This window comes from Anguilla rostrata, chromosome 19, assembly GCF_018555375.3.
Source record: "Anguilla rostrata isolate EN2019 chromosome 19, ASM1855537v3, whole genome shotgun sequence".
Taxonomy (NCBI): Eukaryota; Metazoa; Chordata; class Actinopteri; order Anguilliformes; family Anguillidae; genus Anguilla; species Anguilla rostrata.
This window is the reverse complement of record NC_057951.1, coordinates 15517329-15534205: the sequence shown is the minus strand read 5'-3', so window position 1 is coordinate 15534205 and position 16877 is coordinate 15517329. Positions and strand designations below refer to the sequence as shown.

Genomic DNA, 16877 nt, shown 5'->3' with positions numbered 1-16877 from the left:
AACCCTGGTCTGTAGCAGCGTAACTGTAAGAGGGGTATCTACCCCTGAACCCTGGTCTGTAGCAGCGTAACTATAAGAGGGGTATCTACCCCTGAACCCTGGTCTGTAGCAGGTGTGAAGCATACCTTTGTGGCCGTGTGACTGCGCAGGTGTGAGTGTAGCTGTGAGAATGCGTGACTGAGCAGGTGTGTGTGACTGCGCAGGTGTGGTGCGTACTCTACCTGTGGGTGCCGGCGCCTGCGCAGCTGAGAAGCCGTTGGAGATGCAGTCCTCACACTCCTGTCCGTCCTCGGCTGTGCAGCTGCACTGCACCGGCCAGCTGCTGTACAGGTCACAGGGCCAGTTCTGCCCCGCCTCTCTGCTGACATCACTCAGGAAGGTGACCTCTGATTGGCTGCACTCACAGGGCCCTGGCTGCGGAGCGGGGCAGGGGGCAGGGCTCTGGGGTTCGTTGTGCTCCTCGGGCAGGCTGTGGGGGGCCCCGGGCCCCTGCTGAGGGCCCAGGACGGCAGGCCAGTCCTCCAGGGGTTGAGGGAGATCGTCTGGGGGAGGGACCGGCAGCGGCAGCAGCTGGCTGAGCACCTCCAGGACCTGGAGCCCGGGGGGCGGAGCCACAGCGTCACTCAAAATCTACTCACTCAGTAGTGAACCCAGCTCTGTGTCTGTGTGTCTGTCACTCTTAACAGGCCTACATTACCCACAACCCCCCTGTGCCAGGCTGCACTCACCCTGTGCATGCCGGGCCGGGTTTTGGCGCGGCTGGCGGCGCAGTCCAGGGCGAGGCCGAAGAGGCGGAGCGCGATGGCGTGAGGCCAGGATCCCGCCCCCACGTCCAGGTGAGACAGACAGACGTCTGTGCCCCCGCTCCCCTCAACTTCTCTGCACAACATCTCTCTCTGGGGGGGTAAGGCAGGTCTAAATAAGTGTCATTAAAATGCAAATGGCTTCATTAAAAGTCCCCAAAAGAGCGTTTAGGGAAGCGTTTGGGAAACACGGCGGTGACGACATTACCAGCTGGACGTGTTTGGGGTTCTCAAGCTCCGGCTTCAGTCCAGTCAGAGTCTCCATCATCACCTGCACGCAAAAGCACATCCACGTCAGTCCTGGGGTGCGCTTTATAGCGTGGTTCCCCTGCATGATCTCAGAGGGAAACTCAGCGCACACCACCACCACTGTGCAGCGCACGGCAGCCATTTTGTGCCCTTTATCACACAGGGAGGGAAATGACCAGCCCCCCCCCTCACTGTGGTAAGTGCCATTTGACCTTTAATGGCCACAGTCAGTCAGGCCTCCGTTTGACATACGTAGACACTTTTTGGAGGTAGAGGCCTTCGATGATTTTCGGAGGGCTAGGTTCTGAGAATATTGAGGGAAACCGCTAATTTAGACAAAACAGTGAGAGCCCTGATTACAGCTGAGAGAGCTGATCCTGAATCAGTTCCTGTGGGTTTGCAGTATATGGGGAGAGCCCTGGATATAGCCAGGGTAGCTGATCCTGAATCAGTTCCTGTGGGTTTGCAGTATATGGGGAGAGCCCTGGATATAGCCAGGGTAGCTGATCCTGAATCAGTTCCTGTGGGTTTGCAGTATATGGGGAGAGCCCTGGTTATAGCCAGGGTAGCTGATCTTGAATCAGTTCCTGTGGGTTTGCAGTATATGGGGAGAGCCCTGGATATAGCCAGGGTAGCTGATCCTGAATCAGTTCCTGTGGGTTTGCAGTATGGGACTGTATAGCCGGAGCTGATCTTGATCAGTTCCTTGGTTGATATATGGGAGCCGGTATAGCCGGGTAGCTGATCCTGAATCAGTTCCTGTGGGTTTGCAGTATATGGGGAGAGCCCTGGTTAACCCCGGATCAGCTGTCACTCACCACCCCTAGGCTGTACACATCCAGCGCGGTGGAGAGCTTGCCGTCGCGGATGTATTCCTCCGGCAGGTATCCCAGGGTTCCCCGGGGCCTGGTATCCAGGGTGATGGTGCAGCTCTGAGTGACAGGGAGGTGTCTCAGACGGGCCTGCCCAAAATCGGACAGTTTGGGCTGCAGCTGCTCGTCCAGCAGTATGTTCTGACTGAGGAAAAACACCATGACATCACACATTACATTACATTACATTACAGGCATTTAGCAGACGCTCTTATCCAGAGCAACGTACAACAAGTGCAACAGTTCAAGGTGCAGAGGTGCAAAAGAAACACACTAGAGTGAAGTAAAGATCGTAGTGAAGAAGTGACCACATAGATCAGGACTCCCATCCTGTAGGGTAACCTGTTCAGCAAACAAACAATCCTGCCAAGTACAAACTAGCACTGAAATCACATTTGCCTAATCAGAATCAGACAAAAACAATCCTGCCAAATAAAAACTAACGTGATCGCATTAGCCTAACTAGGTACATTGAGCTAAACTATAGGCTAGGGAGGGGTGGGGAGAGGTGCAGCCTGAAGAGATGAGTCTTTAGTCTGCGTTTGAAGGTAGTCAGATTCTCTGCTGTTCTGACCGCAACGGGGAGGTTATTCCACCAGCGAGGGGCCAGGACAGACAGCAGACGCGAGCGGGAAGTACAGACACGAAGAGGGGGAGGTGCCAAGCGTCCAGAGGTGGCAGGTGACACAACACACCACAATGACATCACATGACACGACACCACACCACACCACAGATCAGACATTACCTTTATAATTGTGACACGTTACAGGCCTTAATGCTTAATTCCCGTTGTGTTTGTGTTGACTGTTCACATTCACTGTTTGACACACACAGACTCACTGAATGAGCAGCACAGGATGGTGGGCGGAGCCTGGGGTGTCTCGGGGTTACCTGGTCAGGTTCGCACAGATGACGCTGCAGGGCGGGGCTGTGTGCAGGTAAGCCACACCCCTCGCCGTGCCTTTGATGATGTTCAGCCGGTCCTGCCAGGACAAGGACACGCCCCCCTGCTGGGAAACAGCACAGTGCTGACCCTGGATCAGTGTTGACCTGGCTACATCCCAAGCCCTTCCCTTTAGAGCGGACAGGGAACGCTGGCTCCAGATCAGCACTCTGATTGGCTATATGAACACAGGCTCTGATGCTTGGGAAACAGACTCAGGGAAACGGTCTGTTTGGCCATCCCAAACGCTTATTGGGGCAGTTCACCCAGAAATGAAACTGAGGGGTGCGTCCCATTACCCTTCACTCCTCACTCCCTTTCCCCCACTACCACTCGTCTGCCACCTGGAAGTGTGTGGAACTTCCCCTTTAAAAGCATTTTGGAAATCCAGGAAGAGTCTTGTAAAAATGGGACATACCAGTGAGAACAGATCAGTCTTCCCTGTAAAGAGGGTATGTACCTGGGGGTGTTTAGAACATCCAAATCAACACTGTCTCCTAGCACTTCAGCATTTATATTATTTTTTCCACATGCACTTGCTGCATACAGTCATAGCGTCTCCTTGCCTGTAGGCTGTGGCTGTAATTTTCCTGCTGATTGTGGATCCTTTGCTTTGCTTGATTTGCTCTCTGTACAGCACGGCTGAGATCTGGCTGTTTCATCTGCAGCCTCAGCTTTAACTCTTTAGGGTGTGGGGTCACAAATGTGTGACTGAACATTCTAACGCTGATGTAACAGTCACAGCTGGTGACTGAAAGCAGTGGAGTTCCAGAACACTGATTTAGAACTTTTGAAAAAGCATTCCAAACAAACCTGCTCTTCAGAGGGTTCAGGGAACCAGGACTGCATGTGGAGGCTCACCTGCTCGTGCAGCTGATGGAAGAGCGAGCCTCTGGGAAGGAAAGGGGTCACCAGGCAGTACCTGTCCCCTTCCAAAAAGCAGCCCCACAACTCCAGGATGTTCGGATGCTGTTTGCTGAGTAGGCAGAAGGAGACGAGACCATATTGCAGTAAATCCACACTAAATAAAAAAACACACAGGGTATAATGTGATGGTCATTTGAATGGCAGTCTCAGCACGGAGGAAGCGTCTGCATGTTCTCCAGGCCTGACTGAAGCCCACGGGCCTGTGGTCCCTGTATTCACAAACCCAACCAGCCACAGCGCACTGCACACAGTATTTTCAAAGTGACTTGGCTCAGCTGCGCCTGGTTAGATGAGAATCAGGCGTGTTTAACACCACCAGCATGTTACGGGCAACTTCAGGGTTTCTCCGGTGATAATCTCTCATCTGGCCAGAGTCACAGGACCAACTTACTGGTGCAGAACTTCCATTTCTGTCCTGAATGCGTTCCAAAGTTTCTTCCAAGAGGCATTCTTCTCCTGTGTAGGAGGCCAAAGAGGCAGATAACTTTCAAAATCAAACTCCAAAGCAAACATTAGCCATATTATTAAAGTGGAAATAGCTGTAAACAAGCACCTTCTGAAAAAGTGAATACCTGCTTAAACAGTTTAACTGAAAACGTCTGGTCTCCTTTAGTGCCTTTGTACACCTCGGAAAAGGCGCTCTCCCAAATCCTCGAGTTCTGGTGGAAGTTGTGAGTTCCCTCTTTGACGTCCCGATACGTGATGGTGTCTTTCAGGGGACACCCTGGGGAATGAGCGGAGTGTAACAGAAAACAGGTGCCTGGCCATAGACTTTTACACAAGCTCTGCTTTCCTTATTTACGCTTTATTTGTGCTGCATTACCTTTTCTCTGTTTTCTGCAACATACACCATCTTATGCGCATTATGTTTTTGTGACCGTGATCTTCAGGGAACATTACAGGCATGTTTGGTATACAGGGCTGGTATAAGTGGGGAGAATGGTGGAAATAATTCTACTGGGCCAAAACCCGGTCGAGCGGGTATCGACATTATTTGCATTACGTCAATGTGCATTGGCGAGTGTTAAATCTTTAAATTAAATCTTTCAGGGGGTCCAGAAGTCCTGCCTACTCCCCTGCATTGGCTGAACTGCAACAGCAGACCGGATTGAAGCGGTACCTTGGCTGGCGGCGCAGGGAGAATAGCGCAGCTGCTCGTGCGCTGACTCGCCGTCAGAGCGCTTCTGGGGACAGACAGCAGCACAAAGGTAGGAAAACCGCACAGGTCATTCGTAACGAACTCACGCGCTCCTGCGTACGCATGATTGGAAAAGGCTGCGTAAATCTTTGCGTCATACCTGGAAAACGTGTGCACAATGCGACGGCCATTCTGTTGGCACGGGCTTAAAACCTGAAAACACAAACCATGCTCATCTTACAACACGTGCCTTACACGGCAACCATGGCAACATTTATAGTGTAAAGTTCTGGCACTCTGTCACGGTTGGGCTGCCAGACTTTATTCAGGAAGCGTTTAAGGTCGGGAAACAGAAGTGAAAAAGTAATCGCCGAACAAGAGAACGTACAGGCCAAAACACAAAAGGAGGAAGTCCTTCACACGTTGGTTTATTTAAGTATATATACAATAAATAGATGAAAACAAATCGTTTATCTGTTTTCATCCATTTTCCAATACTATTTTGAACAAGAATGCCATTTTACATAATTGTATTCCTGTTTAGCACGTCGGTCAACTTTTTTCTTGCATTAAAGGCACTGCGAATAAAGTTGTTATGATGAACGTTCGAAAGCAGGGGGAGTCCACCCACCTCCTGTCCTCAATACGTCGAGCGCCCTCTCGTGGCCCATGTCATTCAGGACCCGGAGTAGGTCTTCCACGGTTTTGTTCTTCTGGGCCCAGGACCAGAGCAGCTCGCCGGTCGGGCTCTTGCCCGCGGCCTCTAACCTCTCAGTCTGACGCAGTTCTGACCAGTTGGGCAAAATACGCGCGGCTGGCAAGACGTGAAATGGCATCAGAGCACTCTCCGCGAACACCAAGCGAAACATTTGCTGCCTCCTTTTTTTTTTTTTTTAACAACACAATGGCTAAAAAATGAAATGCGTTTTTACCTTTAACTCCGCATTACCATATTTATGTTTATTGCAGAAATGAGGTTAGCAACAACTTCAATAAAAACAACCTACATTATTCAAATCAGTATAACGGACCGCAATTTGATGGACCATTAGATTACTAAGTAAGAAAAAAACTTGAAATCAAACTATATCTTACCCAAATCTCTCCACCCTAGGCTGCCGTCACCACCATCGATTATTTTACAAACCATCTCCATGAGCGATGGTGGGACATCATATAAAAACACAGAGGAATCGGTATGTGATGCCATTGAGATCGTTACATTGAAGTTGTGACGGTGGAAATGTTTAACTCGCTCGTCAGATTGTCTATTGCATTAATCAGGAAATACCCAAGTCCCACCCACTTTAAACGAGAACCCCTTTAACTCACCAAATGCGGTTATGCTGTCATACTTAGATAGGCTTATATAGAACAGCTTACAAAAACTTTCGCTTCTCAGCTGCCCCAAACGTGATTTTCAGTCTTGCGTTAGGTCGGATTTCCGATGACTCGGGTAAAAATGCTTTTTCTGAAACTCAAAAGGCTACCCAGACTCGCATGAATCCGACAAAATGTATCAAAATGTAATTACTTGGCTTGGAAACGAACCTTCGACAATGAAACTTTTTTTTTTTGTAAAAACATTTTTAACATAATGGCTGTCAATTGTCGACCGGGGTTGTTTGAGTCATTTTAAAGAAATAGCCTACATACCATATCAATATTGTGACAGATAGTACTGGATTCACTGTCTGGATTCACGGTCGTGTTCAGCATATTCAGGATGTCCAGCTACAGGCAGCTGTAAGTGAAAGTGAATGTGAACACTAAATGCCCACTTTGTCCTCTTTGCAGCGATCAAGTAGGAAAAAACAAAAGTAAATAATACAATTATTTAAATGTGCAGTTAGTGTAGTCTAAAGCCAGAGCATAGCGAATTGATTGTTTGGATTCAGATCCTGTTAAATCTGACCATCAATTGAGAACCCAAGGCTAGCATTCTGCCCCCTGAGATGCAATTTAATGGATTAAAAAAACAGTGCACAGTTAGGTCTATTGAAAACAAACAGTTCTAAGGACTTGTATCAGAAGGCAGGACTCGAGTTTCCTGGATAACTGAGCCGAGTAAAACCCGGAACAGCTCTTAAAAAAACTAAAAATAAATAAAATTATACCTCAGTCCGTGTTCCAGATTTGGGAGGGTTCCGGGTTTTATTCGGCGCCGTTATCCAGGTACACTGTAACTCAATCCTGCTTCCTGATACGGGCCTGCTGAACGGCTTCATTGTGTACAGTAGAATTGATTCAACGGGACTCTACCCTGTTGTAAAACACACAAACGCACTGCACAAAAACAACTAACGGAACTTTAAACAATCTGCGGCAATACCTGTGTGTACTGCACTCGCACAAATTATGGAAGCAATGCATAGTTTGATGATTAATGCAATATTTCCCAATCATTTCTCTTTTTGCCACAATCAGTGTAATATTTAGTAAATGTAATAATAAAATAAAACAAAAAATAAGAAATGATTAGCATTTGTGTCAAACAAGTAATAATCATTGCACTTTCCAATACATTATGTATTAGTTCATGCCTGTATAAATGAGCAGTGTAATGTATTTTACTGTTGGAAATTTTATGATCAGTTTGAACCTCTATTTCTTTGTCCAGTATTTTTAAGAATAAAATGTTAATATTCATGCAAAGAAAATACAGTATTTATTTTATTGCTTGTGTGCTTTATTTCAAATTACTGATAGTCATCACATAACATGACCACTCGTAGTCAAGAAGAACACTGCTTTGAATACATTTTTACAGATCAAGATGGTGCAGAGAAACAACAACAGAAGAAAGGGCACAGAATAAACTTCCTTCAGCAGTTTTTCCTTAATTTCTGCAGTACTGTATAAACTTACCTTCAGTTTTAAATTACCTGCTTTATAAAATCTTTTAACAGCTGATTAAATCCCTTTTATTCATTTTTTTAATTAAATAAAATATTAGTGTTCAATATTTATATTTTTACAGAGCAGCATGTTTTCCATGTTCTCCAGCAGATGGCAGTATCACACAATTTTCAAACATGTTCCTTTTCAGCGGAAAATGAAAGTTAAGATTTAAAAAAGGGAAACTCCAGGGTCGTTGTTACCATGTAACATTTAACACGGTTTTGTTAGTGAGAACATAAAATCATAAATGAGATTAGGGAACAACTCATCACTTCTTTACTAGTGAGGGGTTAACGTCATAATCGGCGCAGACGACAGAATGGAATAGCCGTTCTAAAGTTCGTTCGACGCCATTTTAGTTAATCAGGGGGAAACGCACATTAAATTCTAGTACAAGTAGATTCCTTTGTATTCACACCCAAAAGCAAAATGTTCAGTGCGGTAAACCGCACGAGCTCGAGTTTTGCATGACGTATTTGTTAAGAGCAGGCTTTAAGCGAATAGCAGGAAATGTGTGGGTCCGATGACCTATTAAAACCGAAAGTCAAAGAACTATTTTTCCGAGTCATTCTGCCACTCCTGCTGCCTCTTCAAAGCCAGGAACTGAGCCTATTTTTCAGCAAAGGTGCAAAAATGACAGGGAATGTGAATGCCGCCATTTTAATATCCCTTTGAGTTGTGCAGGAGTTCTCTGTAGTTTAAACTTCTAAATACGGCTGTTAATATGTGTAACCTAATGGTTAGGGGGACACATATAGTAGTGGAAAATTAGTCCAATCATTTTATGTCCATCGTGACAATAATCTGTTTCATAAAAATGTGGTCAATATTTTTTTAAACAAATGTATGCTCATCTGATCACAATAAATATATACCCATCTGATCACAATAAATATATGCCCTTTTTTTTTATTATTGTTTGAAAGGAATAGGAAACGAAAGGTCTGTGGACAATTAACAGCTGAAAGTTTTCAGTAAGAAGTGTGAATGTGTTTCAGCATTGCGGAGATGATTCTGTATTGGTGCATGGTAAAGACAGCAGAGGTCATGAGTCCTTTATCTATTTCCAGCACAGGGCATCTAGCTGTAGGTCTCTATGACCGCATGGGCTGTTATTATTGTTTTTAAAACTTACTCCGTTGATACCGTCAGGAATTTTACATAAAGATTCAGGGAAGGAGTTTTTATGTCATCTCTGGACAATGATCCCAAACAGGCTGCACCTGTTCTACAAGTTTACACCTGCACTTTCATGGGTTACCTGCCCCGCACATTGGCTAACTTCTGTGTTCCGTTGCCATGGAGATGCTGCAGGACACCCAAACTATGGTTTGTGGGTGACACCAAACCTGGCATGGCCTTCAGCATTAGTTTGGCCCGTGAAAGCCGTGGCGATTAATTAACCATCTTAAAAATCTACGTGAATAGGTGAGAAAAAGACCTCCCAAATGCTATAAAATTGTCCCTGGTGTAGAACCAAGGGCCCAATGGCTGGGCCCTCCTGTCCAGAAACTCTTGTTCTAGTAAGCGCCGTTCTTTACAGTCACATACAGAATGAGACCCGGCCCTACAGGACTCGTCCCTCAGTCCAAGGCCATATTCACCAACCTTTGCATTGCAAACAGGACGGTGTGTGTGTGTGTGTGTGTGTGTGTGTGTGTGTCCTGAGTAAAGACCTGCCTCCCCTAAAGTAGGACGCGCTCCAGGTGCGTAGTTTGCATGACCCCGTGTGTTGGGTGCCCTGTATGACTCTCCCTTTCCATTAAGCGTTGATGGAAACGCAGGGAGTGGCAGGAGCTCTGGAAACTTCTGAAGGAAGCAGCATGTTGGACTGTGTGGAGGGGCACAGCACTGCTCCCAGTGTTAAGGACTCTTTCACACCTGACCACAACCTGTTCAGCAGGACAATGCTGCAGCCAACACTTTCATAACCATATCCCCATCCGCACATATTCAAACACAAACACTAAAACAATGTGTCATCCTGACAGTGTTTTGTGCTTATGAAACTATTTCTAAAAACAAAATAAATGTAGCTAGGATATTTACTATCCCTAGTTGGACTGATACAATGATGAAATTCTTAAAATTAAAAATGAATGGCAAAAATAAAAATCTAATTGGAACACACAGTGTTTAAGAAATTTTATTTATTGTATTTATTTCATAGTACTATTACAGAACTATTGACTTTCTATTGATGTATTTTCAACAGAAACAAATGAGCCATTGATATTGCATTCCCTTAAAGCACGAAGCAGGCGGAAGTTTTAGTTCGTAGTCCTAAAACCTGAAAGTAAGTTTGCATTTGAGCCAACAGGTTTTTCCATGTTTCTAGCCAGACAATCACAAAATAAATTACACCAAAATAGTGCTAGAACAGAACAAATATAGTGCATAAGGTTTTTGTTGTTGTTGTTTAACGACACTTTTGACATATCACATATATATTTTTTGAGGCATTGTTGAGACATTTGTCTTTGAAATACAAATTTGATAAGATTCCTTTTGTTAAGTACTTGGATGATTGCTCAAATGCAGTCAAGAAAATCAACGAGAGCGTTTATCAGTATTCACAGGGCTGGCATACCATTTCAGCACTCTTCCACCATTTTCTGTCTGAAAGAGCGAGTGAAAGCAGAGCTTTCTGCAATGAGTCAACATTTATACAGAAAATAAAAGAGTTTGAAGTAAAATGACAGGATTGGATTGCATTAATCTGATTATAGAAAATCCACTTCTATTTTAGAGACAGGTTTGTGTTTGAATAGTAATTTCATGATTTCCAAGAGTAGCAGACATGGTAAAATTTGTGGTTCCAGGCTGTTCTGGATCCTGTGGTAGGAGGCAAGAAAATGTACATTAATTTCTTCAGAAGATCTACAATAATTTAATAACTTTAAATAATTTTCCAAACCAATAGTAAACAGACCCACAAATCTTAAGGTGCATCACTTAATTATTCTTATGTACATAATCAGAGTAAATAAAATGGGACTAAACAACATAAACATATTCTTTAAAAAGGTGACCAACATTTTTTAAAATTCAAATTAACATACATATGTTAGGAAGTAATGCCTTCGCTGGAGAATTATGCTATTTTGCTGCAAATCTTTACTAAAGTCACTCTACAGTGTCACCACAAATGTGGAGGTAAATAGAAAGGAATTTTCACTTGGAAGTTAAGTCATCAGTATTGTGTTCCTTGGATGAACGAATGAATGAATAAATGAATGAATGAATGAATGAATGAATGAACTGTTTCACAGCGACCTACAGGAGAACGTGACTGGATAAACACCACTTACCTATCAAGTTTAATTCTACTATTATACTAGTACAGCACAGACCTGCAGAAATGCAATGAATATTCAAGAGTAATTAACAGGGAGGGCTTGCGCTCACCACTTCGGTTCTCCTCGGGATTACATGTCAGGCTCTGGAAAGAACAGACATACAAAAAATGAGTTAGCTGAGCATGAACAGTCAGGAAATGTGGAGAACATTATTTATACACCTTTTGTTTTTCTAGTTTATACTGCCTAATCTCCATTTTCCCCTTTTCTTAACTGCTACTTTGTTCATGGGGCGACATATCTCAGGAGGTAAGACCGATTGTCTGGCAGTCGGAGGGTTGCCGGTTCAAACCCCGCCCTGGGCGTGCCGAAGTGTCCTTGAGCAAGACACCTAACCCCTAACTGCTCTGGCGAATGAGAGGCATCAATTGTAAAGCACTTTGGATAAAAGCGCTATATAAATGCAGTCCATTTACCATTCATATTTTGGCTTTGTACTTTCATTTGAAAACTGCTCAGAAAACAATGTACGAGAACAGATTTATAAATAAAGATTACCGATTATTGCTGTTATTGTGCCGAGTATTATTACCATACGCACAACAAGCAGAACTACACTCTCACCGTGTCACAAAAGGTGTGCTCAGGTCTGGAGGGGCCATTCAGATTAAACAGCCCCTCCCTACAGTGAGAGCTGCTCGCAAACCACTTCAGGAGCACTTCCCTGTCAATCAACCGCCATGCCAATCAACCGCCACAGAACATCAAGCTGCTTCACCAGCGCTGTTATAGCGGAGGAGTAAAGGTAAATAGAGTCGGGCGTCACTCTACGAAAGCAGGTGCGCTCCAACCCCAGGGATAATACTACATCCCCCAATTCCCCCTTCTACCTACTATGCCACTTAAGGATGCATTTCAGCTTTGTGCAATGTCTCCGGCTACAGGCCATTACTTACTTTTTACTTCCTGATGCATTGTTGCACTATGCTTTGTAACGTAAGCTATTTGACACCTGAATTTCCCTCGGGATTAATAAAGTACTTATCTATCTATCTATAGCACGCGATAGCTCGGTGTTGCCCAGCCGTATTGAAGGTACTTGTCCATAAGCAGTGGCTTTGAATAAGCGTGTGCGCTCGTGGCTAACAGTGCGCAGTAATGTGAGCGTGCGCGCTAGGTGGCTAACAGTGCGCGGTAATGTGAGCGTGCGCGCTAGGTGGCTAACAGTGCACGGTAATGTGGTACTTCGGGGGGGGGGGACACGCACCCCAGCTGTAGGTGTTCTTAATGCCTTGGTGCTCCACTCTGCAGGCGTACGTCTCCCCGGCCTTAGGAGTGAAGGGGACGCTCTTGGTCAGGTGGAACTGCCAGGACTGCTCGAAGGCCAGGTCGGTCTGTGTGGTGCGCGGCATCTCCACATTGTCCTTCAGCAAGGTGATCTTGATGTCAGGGGGGTGGAAGTTGCTCACGTAGCACAGCAGAACGTTGGGCTGGTCGAACTGCCCAGGCAGCTTGCTGTACACCTGCACCTTCGGAGCGCCTGGGACAGGGCAGACAAACCCGGGGTCAACACCGCTTCACTGGGTTTATTCAGCTGCATCAGGCGTGTCCGGTGTGGGTGCAGGTTTTTGATTTAGTCTACCACTACGACATCCGATTGTACGGATTAACTAATCACGGTCTTCAATCAAGACTTCGATAAGTAGAGTCAGGTGCTTTAATGTAGGGCTGAAACAGAAATCTGTACCCACACCGGCCCTTTTGGGATCAGATTGTACATCCGTGACCTATACATCAATTCACACTTCAAAAACAGAAAACAACTAGGTTAATCCACCGTCACAGTTTTGTGCTTCAAAAAAAAAAAAAAAAAAAACATTAAAAAAAATTCTGACCCAACTGCAGGACCTAGTGATGGCACTAGGTCCAACTGAAATTTTAAAAATAAGCTATATAAGTTCTGTTGATGGGACCGCCTGGACAAGGTTCAGACAAATATGGTTCGTGCACTTCTAACAAAGAGAGGGTGTGTGTACATAAAATGTTAAACAACTTATGTACAAATTCTTAACACAGTGCGCTATTAAAATTCACAATACTTTTTCCATAATAGTTTCTGCTGCAATTCTGTACACATAAAACAATCTTATCATCCCCCCAAAAAGAATTCCTGCTTTTCATATTTTTAGGTTTTTAGCTGAATCCGGGCGAAAAACCCCTTTGTTCAACTGCGTTGTTCGCAGGGCGTTTCAACAGTTCCGTGTATACTTACCGACCAGCAGTTGGCAGTACAAACGACCTGCCTCAGAAACTTGGCTTTGCCAACGCTTGAAAACGAAACTATGATTCTGGAGGGGAATTCTTGACACTAAAAAACAATGCTGGTGTCGTTGTCATGTTTCGACCAAACCCAACCTCCTTGGACGCAAGTTTGGACGCAAGGTTTAATCACTTTAATCGCACCAATAATGAGAAATCATCGGTTTCAGCAACAGTACACAAAACTAATTTTTATAAACATGATAACCATATTTGTTATGTTTACAAAACTTAATTTTATGTATGCTTCGCATGATCACAAACAAAAATATTCAGTTCAAATTACAGGATAACAATGTTTCACGCGCGCGCGAGTTCCAAAATAGCTCACCAATCCTGGCATTTATGTCATTTTTTATTACTTTAACATTGTCTAGCATATCATAACTTCAAATATGAAAAATCACATTACAGATAGATCTATGTAAAGAAAAATCTTGAAAAAAAGTTTTTTTTTTAAATACGGGAAATGTTAAGTTTCGCTTTCATATTAGCTTAAGTGTAATATAGGCCTATTGGGGATACTGTAAAAACTGACAAATAAAAAAGCAACAAATGATAACTAGCTATTCAGCATGTTTACATATACATGTCGTTCGATTAACTTTGTTGTTTATATAGAGACATGAATAAACTAAAATAAGACATGCTTTTATAGATCACAAAAAACGTCCAGACGCTTATTTAATAAAGACACTTACTGTGAATTGAGTTGACGCCGACCAGCAGGACGGCCAGGCAAAACGAAGTGAGAATCGAATTCATTTTGTTTTCTGACCAGTAAGCTGACGTCCGGTAAAGAAAACAACGGCAGTTTGTCTCACACTCAGCTTCAGCGCAATTTAACGGAAACTGCCAGGCGATGAAGCTTTATCGAGCGATACCACGCCTGTTGAAATTTCACAACCAATCAGAAAACACGCTGCACCGTTGTCAGGCAGATGTGATGCCTTCAGGTTGTTCTTCGCTACCTCCTGATGCTTTATACAGCCTGAAATGAAGTGATCAGAAGGACTTGGCACGTATTGCGTCTCTGAACCCACACCCTCAGCCGGCCCGAGGAGGATGGGCATACCCATCAGACTGGTTCCTTCGGAAGTTTTCTTCCGTTCCAGGGAGAATTCCTTGCCAGTCTCACCATTGGCTTTGCTTTGTGGGGGTCTGGCTCAGGGCATACCCTGAAGCATATCATGAACAGTTGTTTAAAAAATGTGATGTACACACAAAATCTGACGGACTGATTAAAGCTGAAAAATGAAATAGATTAGTCGTGTCCCTTGAGTAGGAACTGAACAAACAGTTGCTGGGTAGGGTGACAGACCTGCAAATTTCACACTGACCCACTCCACAGCTCTCGGTTCAGAAATTCATAGGAGCTCCGTCATAGCTAGCCAAATGGAAAGAGGATTCCTGCTACATGCTTTGTCTGAATCAGTGCGCTTGCCTACTATTGGTTACACAAGATGCATACAAGTTGTATAGGACCTATATACTCTATAGTAGGCACGTGTGCTGACTTGGACAATCCCGAGATAAGTGGGGTTGCCCCTAAGGGCAAGAGGGAAATCTAGTGGGGGAACTGGAGCAGAAAGTGTTGGGGCTGAAGTTTGTGCTCTTGCTTTTATTTCGAATTTTCCTTCCCTTTTAAGCAACGGAAGTCATTTTCTATAGCGCTTTATTATGACAAGTTTCACTCGGTCATCACGTGCACTGTCGTCAACAAGGCGGAAGGGATATCAACGCAGTTGTCTCAGTGAGCTAAGCATAACTGAAAGTGTTTGCTAACTTCAACCTCACAAAATCAAATTGTCTGAATTTCACTGGCCGTCATGGCAACAGAGAAATATCCTCGATCTTCAATTGAAGATGATTTTAACTATGGCACAAACGTCGCGACGGCAAGTGTGCAGATTCGTATGGGTAAGACCACAGGCTATCTTGATGACGTCGAAACAATAATGGTCTTGCTAGCGAGCTAACGTTAGTTTCGGATTATCGTGTTTTCCTACTTAGCGATAACAAGTATGCTAGCCAATTTAGGTTATTTATTAGATTTAATGGCTTGTCGTCAGCTAAGTATGTGACCGGCTAGCAAGCCTCGTGAAATATGGTACTGGCAATGTATGTGTTTAATTGTAGTTAGCTATGTTTATTGGGAATCATTGCCTTTAACTGATCACGAAGCCGTAAAGAGCTCCCCAACGTTAAAAATTAACGAGAAACAAAACAGTGTGCTGGCTATAATATGAATATCAAACCCGCTAGTTTAACGATTCTTGTGCATCCGATCATGTGGGGTTTAATTTAGATTTTATTTGCAATACGAATCTTTAGTTAGAAGAAAATGATCATACATTGTTGTATTAGTTTCAGGCCCCCCAGAAGTGTCGTGGTCGGTTACAGAAACAATTACATGTTTGTTTGTTTTTTCCTGTTAGTAAGCTGGACTCACGTTTATTTAATTTGGCTAGTATTTCACCTCTCGTCCCACATCACACAAAATCAACAACAAACATGTCTCTGACTGTCTCCCGTTTTGTGCTGGCCAGATTTTCTGCGCAAGGTCTACACCATACTGTCACTGCAGATTATCCTGACAACTGCAACGTCTGCCCTGTTCATGTTCTGCGACACCATAAAGGACTTCGTGCACGCAAGGTAAAGCCGTTACTTGGCTTCAGGAACATTATTCAAAATGGCACTTCGGTGGATTGTGTGATAGACACAGTTGAGCATGGTTTGGTTCTCTGCTCAAGAGAATGCTGCTTCACTGCCACGGTCATGGCATGCGTTGCAAAGATGACGTCTGAGTGAATGGGGGAAGCCAGCGGGGGATTGTGTTGTAATGCTTGTTGCGCATATTTTGTAGATGCATTCTGCAGTTAGTGTGTGTTCACAAGATGGGAATAGATAACAGGTTTGCTACACAAAACCAAAACCCAACATTTCCTATAATCAACATTTCCTTAAAACCACAGACCTAACTTCTGAGCCCAGATTAAAGTGTGATTTGATTCTAATAACGGGCGATGATGCCGTTTCCACAGCCCTGCCCTGGTGTTGGTGTCAGCGATCGGCTCGCTGGGTCTGATCTTCGCACTGGCCGTGTATCGCCATCAGCATCCAGTCAACCTGTACCTGCTTCTGGCCTTCGTGAGTGACCTGTGTGCGGTGTGCCCTGTGTGCAGAGTGCCCTGTGTGCGGTGTGCCCTGTGTGTGGTGTGCCCTGTGTGCAGAGTGCCCTGTGTGCGGTGTGCCCTGTGTGTGGTGTGCCCTGTGTCCTGTGTGTGGCGTGCCCTGTGTGTGGTGTGCCCTGTGTGTGGCGTGCCCTGTGCCCTGTGTGTGGCATGCCCTGTGTGTGGTGTGACCTGTGCCCTGTGTGTGGCATGCCCTGTGTGTGGTGTGACCTGTGTCCTGTGTGTG

General features: G+C 44.7%; 2 protein-coding genes across 3 annotated transcripts in view; one reads left to right on the top strand and one right to left on the bottom strand.

Moving 5' to 3' along the window:
- Window positions 1-2821: 2821 nt before the first annotated feature.
- The window catches only part of tmbim4 (transmembrane BAX inhibitor motif containing 4), a 19418-nt gene continuing 5362 nt past the window's right edge, over window positions 2822-16877 (top strand). Inside the window, exons 1-4 of one of the 2 annotated variants that reach the window (XM_064319355.1) lie at window positions 2822-2865; window positions 4848-5005; window positions 16004-16112; window positions 16502-16607. In XM_064319355.1, coding sequence (XP_064175425.1) covers window positions 2837-2865; window positions 4848-5005; window positions 16004-16112; window positions 16502-16607 — 402 coding nt within the window. In that variant the 5' untranslated portion in view covers window positions 2822-2836. Of the gene's footprint in view, window positions 2866-4847; window positions 5006-15043; window positions 15375-16003; window positions 16113-16501; window positions 16608-16877 lie in introns of those variants that run through there. The other variant, XM_064319356.1, reaches the window with a different exon arrangement.
- On the bottom strand, window positions 9967-14316 carry b2m (beta-2-microglobulin). Its single transcript, XM_064319360.1, has 4 exons — window positions 14156-14316; window positions 12403-12675; window positions 11245-11278; window positions 9967-10671 (listed from the first exon to the last, which is right to left on the bottom strand). Exons 1-3 carry the CDS (start codon window positions 14217-14219, stop codon window positions 11265-11267), a joined length of 351 nt encoding a protein of 116 aa, XP_064175430.1. The 5' UTR covers window positions 14220-14316; the 3' UTR covers window positions 9967-10671; window positions 11245-11264.

Excerpts from the sequence above, each read along its gene's own strand:
- b2m (XM_064319360.1), bottom strand. The coding sequence starts at position 14,219 with ATGAATTCGATTCTCACTTCGTTTTGCCTGGCCGTCCTGCTGGTCGGC. Across the intron at positions 12,676-14,155 it reads CGGCGTCAACTCAATTCACA|GCGCTCCGAAGGTGCAGGTG; the intron begins GTAAGTGTCTTT and ends GCCCTGTCCCAG.